The sequence below is a fragment of the Narcine bancroftii genome, chromosome 5, assembly GCF_036971445.1.
Source record: "Narcine bancroftii isolate sNarBan1 chromosome 5, sNarBan1.hap1, whole genome shotgun sequence".
Classification (NCBI taxonomy): Eukaryota; Metazoa; Chordata; class Chondrichthyes; order Torpediniformes; family Narcinidae; genus Narcine; species Narcine bancroftii.
Window position 1 is genome coordinate 127,467,824 of NC_091473.1, and position 13,567 is coordinate 127,481,390.

Here is a 13,567-nt window from a genome sequence, read left to right on the forward strand (position 1 = left end):
AAGACTGACACAAAATATTTGTTTAATGCCTCGGCCATTTCCTCATTTTTTGCTACCAGTTTTCCTTTCTTATCCTCCAAGGGTCCTATGTTAACTCTGGCCACCCTCTTCCATTTTATATATTTATAAAATTTTTTGCTTTCTGTTTTTATATTTTGTGCCAATTTACTTTCATAATCCTTTTTTCCCCCATTTCTTATTACCCGCTTTGTAACCCCTTGTTGTCTCTTAAAGTTTTCCCAATCTTCCAGTTTCCCACTGCTCTTAGCTTTGTACACCTGAGCCTTCAATTTTATACTCTCCTTTATTTCCTTTGTTAACCACGGTTGATTTTTCCCTCTCTTGCTGCCCTTTTTCCTGACCGGAATATATTTTTGTTGAGCATTACAAAATATTTCTTTGAAAATCTTCCACTGTTCCTCAACTGTTTCATCAATTAGCCTGTGCTCCCAGTCCACTCTGCCCAATTCCTCCCTCATCCTATGGTAGTCACCCCTGTTTAAGCATAATATATTAGTTTTAGATCTAACTATTTCCCCTTCCATCTGAATGAGAAATTCAATCATACTATGATCGCTATTTCCCCGATGGTCTCTGACTATTACATCATTTACTCTACCTATCTCATTGCACAACACTAGATCCAGGAGAGCATTTTCTCTTGTGGGTTCCTTAACATGCTACTCAAGAAAGCTATTGCAGATGCATTCTATGAAGTCCTCTTCCAGACTCCCATGACCAACTTGATTTTCCCAATCTATGTGGAAGTTAAAGTCCCCCATGACGACTGCCGTATCATTATTACATGCCTCACTTATCTCTCTATTTATTTCCTGTGCCACTAAACTATTGTTATTTGGTGGGCGATAGATAACACCCACCAATAATTTTTTCCCTTTGTTATTCTTTATCTCTACCCAAATGGACTCAACATTATGCTCTTTAGATCTAATATCATTCCTCACTACTGCCTGGAGCTCATCTTTGATTAAGAGTGCAACTCCACCTCCCTTACCATCCTGTCTATCTCTTTGCACCACCTGGTACCCTTGAAAGTTTAATTCCCATTTAGGGTCACCTTGCAGCCATGTTTCCGTGATGGCTACCAAATCATAGGCATGGGTACCGATTTGCGTCTCAAGTTCACTAACCTTATTTCTAATACTGCGGGCATTCAGATAAAGTGCCCTTGTGCTCTTTGTCCTTTTAATATTTAGTGACTAATCATTATTCACTAAAATAGTAGAAGGAACCTAAATACTCCAGAACAATCATGATTTAATTATGAACTTACTCTGGCTGAAACAAACATATTCTATGCCCGGTAACTGCTCAGCATCAAAGTACAGCAGCCAAATGAGATACCAGACTTACCTGGGGGAACTATGAGAATTAGCAAGCCCGTGCATGATCAAAGGTGGAGTGACTCGTCCGAGATGCCTGCGTGCGAGGGTTGTAGTCGACTATTGGAGGAGAATAATATCCCTTACCAAGATATGCTGCAGCTCACCAAGTCGAGGCCTTTGATGCTCGCCTCCCCCTACCTTAACAGTGACTGCCATTAACAGCAGTCACGATCGCCGCTGTCGATGCAGTCCACCGCTGTAAGTACTGCAGGTCCCAGTGTGGGTAGGACAGGCACTCCCAAAATAATTGCCCTGTGAGGAACTCGCATTGCTCCTGATGAGGCAAGAAAGGCCATTTCGCTAAAGTGTGCCTCTCCTAACCCACTGGGAGTGCTGCTGTCCTCCATTACCAACCAGGAGCCCCTTCCAACTCTCTGGATGCCCCATGTGCAGATGCCGGGCAGCGCCATTACTCAACTTACCACTTCTGCCTACACCAATGACGTCAATTCCGGCTCGGCCGTCCGACCACGCCGCCGCCATGTGCTCACCATGGGTGCCACCATCTTTCATCATCCAACTTCTGCCCGCTCTGGTGACGTTACTTCCATCTGCACTTACAATGTCACTTCCGACGTCACTTCCAGTTGAGTCACCCGACTGGGCAAACACCATGTGCGCCTCCTGGGGACTACCATCCTGGGCCAACCAACCCCCGAGCACCCCAACTCACTTTTACTTGCTGACCGGATGATGTGGTCAATGCACGTGTGCAAAACCGCACACTCACCACACCCCACATTCTGAAAGACACCCACTGGCCGCTAGTCGCCACAAGCATCGGAGAGCAGTGACTCAGACCCCAAGGAACTCCTAGTGTCCACCACACTAATGGAGGATATTCCCCATGGACTCGGGTGCTCAATTATGGACATCGCTATTAACAGGAAGGTAACAAAATGCCTGTTTGATAGCAGTAGTACTGTGCAAAGGTGGTCCGGACAATGAAACTCAGTATGTACCCAGCAAACCTCCCCATCAATTTTGCATCTCAGGACCACTCAATCACAGCACAGGGATGCTGCTCAATGAATTTAACAGTGGGGCGGGGGGGGGGGGGGAGGAGGAGAGAGAGACATACCAAGGGTTCAGGCTACTGGTCATACCCAAGCTCTGTGCCCTGGTCATCCTGGGACTAGACTTCCAGTGTCACCTCCACAGCTTCACCCTTTTCTTCAGTGGCCCATTCCCCCCACTCACCATCCACAGAAAAAAGTCCAGCGACTGCCCCCAACCCACCTGTGGGTTCTTCATCCTTCTGGTTCCCCCTCCATCCCTCTTCAATTACCTGACACCAAACTGTAAGGCCATCACTGCCAAGAGGAGGTGCTACTGTGCAGCCAACAGGACCTTTATCAAGGTCGAGGTAAGCAGCTTCTGGCGTAAGAAGCCCCTGAATTTCAGCCACACTTAAACATCAGAGCTGAGTGTTGTCAATGGGCTTCTAGTCAGACAGAGCAAAATTATCATTCCTCAATCACTGCGAGAAGAGATGTTGAAAAGTGTCCATGTCATAAAAGGGGGCCACAAACAGAGGATGAATATCAACTATTGCCAGATCATCAACTGGTTCACCCAGCTGGACACCTACCCACTGCCCCACATCACTGACATGGTGAACAAGATATTCCAGAACAGGATTTTCTCCACAAATGACCTGAAGTTGGCCTACTACCAGCTCCCCATCCATGCCCAGGATAAACCTTATACTACCTTTGAGGCAGACGGGCACCTCTACCAGTTCTTCCAGCTCCTGTTTGTGGTCACAAATGGCATCTCCATGTTTCAGCAGAAGATGGACCGCATGGTAGACTGGCACAATCTAAGAGCGACCTTCCTGTACCTGGACAATGTCACTATCTGCAGCCACGACCAGCAGGACTATGATGCCAACCTGAAGAGATTTCTCTGGACAGCTGAGGCACTGAACCTCACTTACAATAGGGAGAAGTGTGTGTTCAGCACCAGCCAGCTTGCCATTCTGGGGTGCATCATGGAACATGGTGTCATCGGTCCCAACCCAGAATGCATGCGACTGCAATGGAACTGCTCCTCCCCCAAACGCTCAAGGCTTTCCACAGGTGCCTAGGACTCTTCCCAGTGGGTCCCCCGCTTCTCAGACAAGGCCCAACCAATGGCTCAAGCCACCACTTTCCCCCTCCCTGCTGAGGCTACCAACCAGATCCCTCATGAACGCCTTTTCTCCTTTCCCAGGAAATTGGCGAATGGGTTTCTCTGCCAGCATAGCTGACTTCTTCGGGACCAGTAATCCTCCGCAAACATGAGGAACCATAAATCCAACCCCCTGATCGAGCAGGTGCGTCTCCTCCTTTCAAACCCAAATTACGCCTATGTCAGGTACCCCAATGGACATGAGGACACCATCGTGTCCAGGGACCGGGCACAAGCAGGGGCCTAACCCTCTCATCCCAGGCACCCCGGCCCATCCAGGATCTTCCAGGAGCCAACACCTTCTCTTCGCCTCTCCAGAGGGCCTCACTCCCTGGAGACCTGTCCCACACCTACACTCCCACTCTGCCAAACACCATCCCACCACCCTGGACCCAGCTGACCCTCAGGCAGCCCTGCCCCTACCAACCATTGACCAGAAGCCTGTCCTGCAACGGTGCCAGACGACTGCCGGACTGCTTGAATACTACTCAGTTCTGAGGATACCCCCCACCCCCTCCATGAGGACTCATTTTAAGAAGGGGGTGAATGTAATGATATTATCATTACACTAGCCGCACTCCTACCAGTCTATTGCAGAGGGCAACCATTGTACCTGCAGGTAGGCAACCTGGGAGGCTGGCCCCACCTATCAGCTGTCAATCACCAGCCAGTATAAAGTATAAAGCCCACCTCACTGACAAAAGGCAAAGGAGGAAAAACCCAACACCCAACCCCAACCAACCAATTTTCCCCTGCAGCCGCTGCAACCGTGTCTGCCTGTCCCGCATCGGACTTGTCAGCCACAAACGAGCCTGCAGCTGATGTGGACTTTTTACCCCCTTCATAAATCTTCGTCCGCGAAGCCAAGCCAAAGAAGATAAAGACTTGAGCCGGACCCTTTGGGGGACAGTCAGACACATGGAGGCAGCATAGATACTAAGAATGGTGTACATTTAAGTTAATTAAAGCCTGTTGAACAGTCTGTGGTCTTTGCGTCAGAATCATTCGCACAGCAGTGCTCACATATGATAATTTTGGAGGATCAGGATGGAGTGATGAATATTGTTAAAATAAACAAACAATCCAAAGCTGTATTGTTAAATGGCAACAAAAAAGCAGATTTGACAAATTTCAAAGCTTTGCCAACTTTCAAAAGTGGCACCTGTCCCCTTTCAGGCATTTAACAACAGAAACAAGTCTTACTAGTGGACACAGTTTTTTGTGATCAACTGATTTCAATAGCTGAACTATCCAGTTGCACAGTGTAGAGAAGGTATAATTTTTAATGTGATTCATTTTGCAAATGTTTCATTTGTTATGAGTCCAGAGGACCCTAAAACCCAGCAGCAATAAAAATTCACCAAGACAAATAGTTACTTAAACTAAATTTGCTTTTAATTTTCTTTAAAGATAAAAACAGGATCAAACTTTAACTTATTACTATTAACTTAACCTAACTTAATCCCCTCACAGTCCAATCTCACTTCTCACTCCGCCAAGTTCACTGGCATCAGGTAATTCTTATACTCTGCACAGAATTTATTATTTATGAATCTTCACCAGGAAGGTTCTCGTTGGTTTAAGAGAGAGATTTGTTTCTCATTGGACACACACAAACTGATTTCCCATGATCAGTACTTTAGTGTCTTGCCAAAGAAACTTGCCCCATCATGGGTTTTCCAAATGATAATCTCTTCTTCCAGGTCACCAGAGTTCCTCTTGTTTCCCTTATTTCAGGAGAAATACTCTATCCAGCCACTTCCTCTTGTAAGGACTACAAGGGTTTTCAACAGGCTGAACTCAGAACTCACAACCTGTCTTCAAAGTGGAGTTTTAATAAGCTTGTCAGCTTGTTGCAGCCTCCTAAAAGCCAACACCCAACACCCAACCCCAACCAACCAATTTTCCCCTGCAACCGCTGCAATCGTGTCTGCCTGTCCCGCATCGGACTGGTCAGCCACAAACGAGCCTGCAGCTGACGTGGACTTTTTTACCCCCTCCATAAATCTTCGTCCGCGAAGCCAAGCCAAAGAAAAGAAAAAGAAAAGAAAAAGCCACTGCAGAACTGTTCTCGCTCTGTCTCTCTCTCACTTTAAAAGAGAAATCCTGTTGGTTCTTTCCTCTCTCTCTCTGCTTGTCAAAACCAGAACCTCTTTCAAGGCTAACCCAATCCTTGAAAGATCTTTATCAGTACTTCCAGCCTAGGCTTCCATTTCCACCTGCTTCTGAAGTTTTTTCCAAAGCAGTCCCATTGTCTTTTGCAAAGCCACAGGTGCCTGGATGTCTGACTTCAACCAAGCGCTTGCATTTAAATGAGATTTGAAGTGTCACTTCTGTTTGTGAAGTGACCTACACTAAACCCCTCATAATCTCTTTTAAAAACATATTTATATAATATAAAATATAATATACCCCGTAACACAATGTATAAATGGCCTTACCATGTCCGACTGGGGTACATATTTCTCATACAGTTGCTGTACATTTTCTTTCAATTTTTTTGGATCCTGAATAAACCCTGCACAGTTGTAAATGTCAGTTTTAAAACGTTTGACGACCAACTCTACACTATGCACCTGAAAGTGAAAGAATGGAAAACCATTAAAAATGAATGGATGTTACAAAGATGCCAAAGAAAGGGAAATTATAAAAAGAAAAATATCAGTATAAGAACATAAGAACCTAATAAATAGGAGCAGGAGTAGGTCATCCAGACCTTCAAACCGGCACCACCATTCAATGAGATCATGGCTAATCTGATGATAAGCTCATCTCAACCTACCTGCCTTTTCTCTATATGCCTTAATTCCCTTACTTTATAAAAATCTATCCAACTTTGTCATAAATATATTTAACCTTTATTAAAATATGCATGCTTAGAAACTCAACTTTTCCTTTATTTGATGTTGTAAATTTTGCAGATAACACAAATCATAAAATTGGGGCTCTCCAAGAACATGAGTGGAGCTAATTTTGTGATGCCCACCTCTCCTGCAAGAAACATTGAAATATGACCTGCACAATTGAACAGCCATTGTCTGCATGTAGACTTAATTTATGCAATGGAGATTAGTAAAACCCATTGGAAGAAGGCTCTGCATTGATTGAAGAAAAAGTTTGTGGCAAAAGGAAGGGAGTAAAAGCAGACAAATATCTAGTAACTTCCCCAAGACAGGGCATTTTGTACCCTGAGCAGTGCACAGCAGAAAGATCGGAGTCTCAGATTGAAGCAACCCTAGCCTCAAAATGTGAATGCTTGTTTGCTTTGAGGATGGAACTGACCATTTTAATCCATTACAATGACTATGGAATGGATTTATAATGTAAGTAAAACTTGCATAATTGTCACACTCTGAATCATAATCTAGCCAAATCAGTTAATCATAAATCTAATTTCTGTTGGTAATGGCTCCAATCATATTGTTATATATGCAAATTACAAAACAAATTACGCCTTTGTTCAGGTGAATCCTAAGAATTTCCTACTAGGCATGAACACTTCAAAACGTGTGCAAAACATTTTTTTCCTAATTATGTTTCACGGCATTAGTCTTCACAGGAATTATAGCAATTTTTCAGTGTGAGACAAGTCTCTATCTTCTATGAGCACAGTTCAATCTATTCACCTCCCATCACGAATCCCCCCTTTTTACACTAATCATGGACTGCCCCAACACAGCAAAAAGGCCTGTTTGCACTATTTTGGGCCACTTTTTTCCCCCTATGGTAACTGTGAATATTTTTTGTATTTATCATCTCTTTAAATTTAATAAATGCTATTGTCATTTTTAAAATTAACTAAGTACCCATTTGGCTGCAAAAAGCAAGAATTTTGGTGTGTATTGGCAAGGACGATAGGGTAGGTAGCTAACAGTTTAAGTACATATCAGGATAATATAATTAGATGGCAGAACAAGGCAGAGGGATGGAATAGCTGACTCCTGTTTCTATTTTACTGACACAATTGGTAAAAAGTTTGCTGTCATTAGGTTTTCTTAAAATTTGTAAGATTTGGTATTAAACCAGTGATTTTTGACACAATAAAAATAGATGACTGAGTAATTAAAACTTCATTTTGTTCACTTTTCTTTCAATTAATTTTCTTTTGAGTGGAAAAAATAATCAATATCACAACAGTCTAGTTTATTTCAAGTTTGAAACTATTGATGCTATTTTTAGCCAGGGAAAATGTAGTATGCAGTTGGAGAATAATAATAAAAATGTTTATCAAAAAGTCATTTTGATGATATATTTAACATAATCTATATTAATACAATAAAAGTATTAGAATCTGGAAAAAAGAAAGCTCATGTGCCTTCCCACATAAATAAATGTATACATTGCTCAATATATTCAAACCTTTTCCATTTCTTTACGCATCTCTGCTTCTGTAGCTTTCAGTTTCTGTTTGAGCTCTCCAATATTAAGTTCCAGCTGTGCATTATGCTTATGGAACAACTCCAACTCACTTTCCATCTGCAAGGAACAAATATGGTTAGATATTTCAAAATAATAAATATTTACACAAGAAAGCTTTGCCTTCCCATCACTGTCACCTTTCATTATTTTTGTAATGAAGACACATGAACAGGTAGGAAATAAAGAGATATGGACCTTATGGAGGCAGATGGGATTAGTTGAGATTGGCATCATGGTCAACACAGACGTAAGCCAAACTATCCTGTTTAACTGCAAGAGATCTTCCTGCCTGTCAACTCCAAAAGATGATTCATGAACATAACTATATTTTGATTAATCTGATACCTTAAATATCATCCTTGCATCTGCTGAGGAAGCTTTTCATCCACAGTTTAGAAAATTATGTCATTGGATTTGGAACTTCAAATCCCATTTCATTATTTAAAAATGCAACTAAGAAAGTACAATTCTGATAGTTTAACATCAACTGCAGGGAACCATTTGGAATTCATAAATGGGGTCAGGGATGAACATTTAAACAAGAAGCATCTGATAGGTATGGAATTCTGCATAGTTGATCATATCAACTTAAATTGAAGTAACATAATGGATTTCCAGAAGATATTTTTTAAAGATCAGATCAGAGTCTTTCTTTTCTTCTTCTTTGGCTTGGCTTCGCGGATGAAGATTTATGGAGGGGGTAAATGTCCACGTCAGCTGCAGGCTCATTTGTGGCTGACAAGTCCGATGCGGGACAGGCAGACACGGTTGCAGCGGTTGCAGGGGAAAATTTGTTGGTTGGGGTTGGGTGTTGGGTTTTTCCTCCTTCGTCTTTTGTCAGTGAGGTGGGCTCTGCGGTCTTCTTCAAAGGAGGTTGCTGCCCGCCGAAGATGCACGGTTTGAGGCGATATCAGCCCACTGGTGGTGGTCAATGTGGCAGGCACCAAGAGATTTCTTTAGGCAGTCCTTGTACCTCTTCTTTGGTGCACCTTTGACACGATGGCCAGTGGAGAGCTCACCATATAACACGATCTTGGGAAGGCAATGGTCCTCCATTCTGGAGACGTGACCTATCCAGCGCAGTTGGATATTCAACAGCGTGGATTCGATGCTGTCGGCCTCTGCCATCTCGAGTACTTCGATGTTAGGGATGAAGTCGCTCCAATGAATGTTGAGGATGGAGCGGAGACAACGCTGGTGGAAGCGTTCTAGGAGCCGTAGGTGATGCCATGATTCGGAGCTGAACAGGAGTGTGGTATGACAACGGCTCTGTATACGCTTATCTTTGTGAGGTTTTTCAGTTGGTTGTTTTTCCAGACTCTTTTGTGTAGTCTTCCAAAGGCGCTATTTGCCTTGGCGAGTCTGTTGTCTATCTTGTTGTCGATCCTTGCATCTGATGAAATGGTGCAGCCGAGATAGGTAAACTGGTTGACCGTTTTGAGTTTTGTGTGCCCGATGGAGATGTGGGGGGGCTGGTAGTCATGGTGGGGAGCTGGCTGATGGAGGACCTCAGTTTTCTTCAGGCTGACACCCAGGCCAAAGATTTTGGCAGTTTCCACAAAACAGGACGTCACGCGCTGAAGAGCTGGCTCTGAATGGGCAACTAAAGTGGCATTGTCTGCAAAGAGTAATTCACGGACAAGTTGCTCTTGTGTCTTGGTGTGAGCTTACAGGCGCCTCAGATTGAAGAGACTGCCATCCTTGCGGTACCGGATGAAAACAGCATCTTCATTGTTGAAGTCTTTCATGGCTTGGTTCAGCATCATGCTGAAGAAGATTGAAAAGAGGGTTGGTGCGAGAACACAGCCTTGCTTCACGCCATTGTTAATGGAGAAGGGTTCAGAGAGCTCATTGCTGTATCTGACCCGACCTTGTTGGTTTTCGTGCAGTTGGATAACCATGTTGAGGAACTTTGGGGGGCATCCGATGCGCTCTAGTATTTGCCAAAGCCCTTTCCTGCTCACGATGTCGAAGGCTTTGGTGAGGTCAACAAAGGTGATGTAGAGTCCTTTGTTTTGTTCTCTGCACTTTTCTTGGAGCTGTCTGAGGGCAAAGACCATGTCAGTAGTTTCTCTGTTTGCGCGAAAGCTGCACTGTGATTCTGGGAGAACATTCTTGGCGACACTAGGTATTATTCTATTTAGGAGAGTCCTAGCGAAGATTTTGCCTGCAATGGAGAGCAGCATGATTCCCCTGTAGTTTGAGCAGTCTGATTTCTCGCCTTTGTTTTTGTACAGGGTGATGATGATGGCATCATGAAGGTCCTGAGGCAGTTTTCCTTGGTCCCAACAAAGCTTGAAAAACTCATGCAGTTTGGCATGCAGAGTTTTGCCGCCAGCCTTCCAGACCTCTGGGGGGATTCCATCCATACCTGCTGCTTTGCCACTTTTCAGTTGTTCAATTGCCTTATATGTCTCTTCCCGGGTGAGGACCTCATCCAGCTCTAGCCTTAGGGGCTGTTGAGGGAGCTGGAGCAAGGCGGAATCTTGGACTGAGCGGTTAGCACTGAAAAGAGATTGGAAGTGTTCTGACCATCGGTTGAGGATGGAGATCTTGTCGCTGAGGAGGACTTTGCCGTCTGAGCTGCGCAGTGGGCTTTGGACTTGGGGTGAGGGGACGTACACAGCCTTTAGAGCCTCGTAAAAACCCCTGAAGTCGCCAATGTCCGCGCTGAGCTGGGTTCGTTTGGCGAGGCTAGTCCACCACTCATTTTGGATCTCCCGGAGTTTGCGCTGAAGATGGCTGCATGCGCGACGGAAGGCTTGTTTCTTCTCTGGCCAGGACAGCTTTGTATGGTGAGCCTGGTGGGGAGCTCGCTTCTTTGCCAGCAGCTCCTGGATTTCCTGGCTGTTTTCGTCGAACCAGTCCTTGTTTTTCCTGGAGAAGCCCAGTACCTCTTCAGTGGATTGCAGTATGGTAGTCTTTAGCTGATCCCAGAGGGTTTCAGGGGACGAGTCCGTGAGGCGGATTGCATCGTCGAGCTTTGCCTGGAAGTTTCCTCTCACTTCGTCTGATTGCAGATTTCCAACATTGAACCTCTTTCTGGGGGCTTTACTGTTCCTGGGCTTTGGCTTGAAGTGAAAGTTGAACTTGCAGCGAACCAGCCGGTGGTCAGTGTGGCATTCCGCGATGGGCATGACCCTGGTGTGGAGCACATCTCATTTGTCTCTTTCTCGCACCAGGACGTAGTCCAGGAGGTGCCAGTGTTTGGATCGGGGATGCATCCAGGTAGTCTTCAGGCTGTCCCTCTGCTGAAAAAGGGTGTTTGTAATGACAAGCCGCTGTTCTGCGCAGAGCTCCAACAGGAGGTGCCCATTGTCGTTGCACTTGCCAACACCATGCTTGCCCAGGATTCCTGGCCAGGTTTCTGACGACGCGAGCGTTGAAGTCGCCAAGGATGACAACCTTGTCGGCTGTAGGGATGCGTTGAATGAGGTTGCGCAGGTCAGTGTAGAACTTGTCCTATTCTGCTGGTTCCGCCTGGAGGGTTGGAGCATAGACACTGATGAGGGTGATGCGACGCTTGTTTTGAAGGGGGAGTCGCATGGACATGATCCGGTCCGAGTGGCCTGTCGGGAGGTTTTCGAGTTTGGAGGCAATGGAGTTCTTGACCATGAAGCCTACACCAGATAGGCGTCGTTCATCCATAGGCTTGCCAGACCAGTAGAGTGTGTAGCCCGCGCCGCGTTCTTGGAGGCTGCCTACATCAGCAAGGCGGACTTCACTGAGAGCGGCTATGTCGATGTCACGTCTGAGGAGTTCATGTGCAATGAGGGTAGACCGACGTTCAGGTCTGTCAGCCTTGTCTAGCATGGTTCTGATGGTCCAGCATGCTAGCTTGAGTTTGTGAGCATCTTTTGAGGGGGAGGACATGGAGGGGGAGGACGTGGAGGGGGAGGACGTGGAGGGGGAGGACGTGGAGGGGGAGGACGTGGAGGGGGAGGACGTGGACCTGTCCTCGGGCCTGCGCAAAGGAGCTTTTAGGTGGAGTGCAGTGCGCGCAGTACTGGCCCCACCCTTTACACCCATGGTTCGTGTGCCGTGGCCAAGCAAGCTGGGACGTGGCATCGAGGTCCTTGGGTCGTATGTTTTATATCGGAGTGGCCTTTTCCTATGCAGGTTTCTTACCCGGGCTGGAAGGGCCTGCCTCCCCTCCTAGGTCGAATCATACTGCCCGGTCCGGGGCCGAGGCCGCGCTGCTTGTGACATAAAGGAACATGATAAATGTGTCCTCTAAAAGGCAAACTGTGCTATTATGATAGAATCTTCTACATCCAATATTGGAGATGAAACTACAAAGGAATGGATTGTAACTTGTTTTAATGAAGTGTGAAAGTCACATAGCTAGGATAAGTCATTGGAAATGACTACAGTAAATTAAATTCATTGTGGGAAAATGCATTATTATCTATTTTGAGTCTGTGAATGAGAATATTTTTTCAATGGTGAGATACCAGAACCAGGGAGGGAAAAATGTATTTTATCTATCAAAGTGCAAAATTCACTATAGACTGTTCTTAGTGGGATTTCACACAGCTAAATATATTCCTTTGAATTTATTAATATTTATAAATGATTTGGGCTGAAATGTCATGAGCCTGAGAAAGAAGTTGAGAAATGACACACAAATTGGATGGTTGTAACTGAGGAGAAAAACTTTACTTTTCATTGTGATATGGAGAGTTAGGCAAAGTTGGCGAATGGAATTTAATCCAGAAAAATGTGAAATAATGTATTTGAGGAGGTGCAATGATTCAAGATCAGAGGAATTTTGGAGTGTAAAGACGCATATCCAAAAAGGAAATAGACAAATGTAAGACATACAAGAAGAAAATTATGAAAGCTATGCAGTGATGCAATCAAACTAGGCAGAAATTTAAGCTACTTTCAGGTCAACCTGAAATGTTAACTGTGCTTCTCTCACTATAGATTATGCCTGTCCTGCTAGTTACAGAATTCTCTGATTTTAATTTCATACTTCCAGTATCTCCATTTTTTTCCATTTATATTGGGAAGGAGGACAAGCCAATAAAATGATAAGGAATATAACCTACTTTTGTTGATCAATCAAAGAATGGGGACGTTGTGTTAGAACTCTCTACAACATTAGCTAGGCTGAAGCTTGTATGCTGGCACCCTCTGGTAACTACATTACATCAAAGATGTTATTACATGGGATATAGATCAGAGAAGATCATCAAAGGTGTTGCTAAGAATGAAAATTGTAACTATGAGTAAAAATTGGATAACTTAGGATTATTTCCTTTGTCATAATTGATTAATGCAAGACCCAAACAAAGTAAACAGAAAGGACCAATTTAAAATAAATCACAGAAGAATCAGAAAAGAGTAAGGAGAAATATTTCACCCAGAGGAAGTTGAGGATCGGGAATTCAATGCCCGCAAGACAGCTAAAAGGCAGAAATCCTCAACAACTTTCAATGGTATCTGATAAGTTTCAGTTTCTTTGTCACATTATACATAATAGTGAGAAGGGTTCATCTGAGAACAGTCTAATGGGCTATCTCCAGCATTCATACAGCCATGTGAAGAGCATTATTTACAGAGTA

At 44.4% G+C, this 13,567-nt stretch overlaps 1 protein-coding gene across 2 annotated transcripts in view; it reads right to left on the reverse strand.

Annotated features, from left to right (window-relative positions):
• The window catches only part of cfap57 (cilia and flagella associated protein 57), a 126,566-nt gene that overhangs the window by 10,440 nt on the left and 102,559 nt on the right, over nucleotides 1–13,567 (reverse strand). For both annotated transcript variants that reach the window (XM_069939030.1, XM_069939029.1), the window contains 2 exons: nucleotides 7,938–8,054; nucleotides 6,020–6,154 (listed from right to left, as the gene is read on the reverse strand). In XM_069939030.1, the coding sequence (XP_069795131.1) occupies nucleotides 6,020–6,154; nucleotides 7,938–8,054 (252 nt within the window). The remainder of the gene's footprint in view (nucleotides 1–6,019; nucleotides 6,155–7,937; nucleotides 8,055–13,567) is intronic.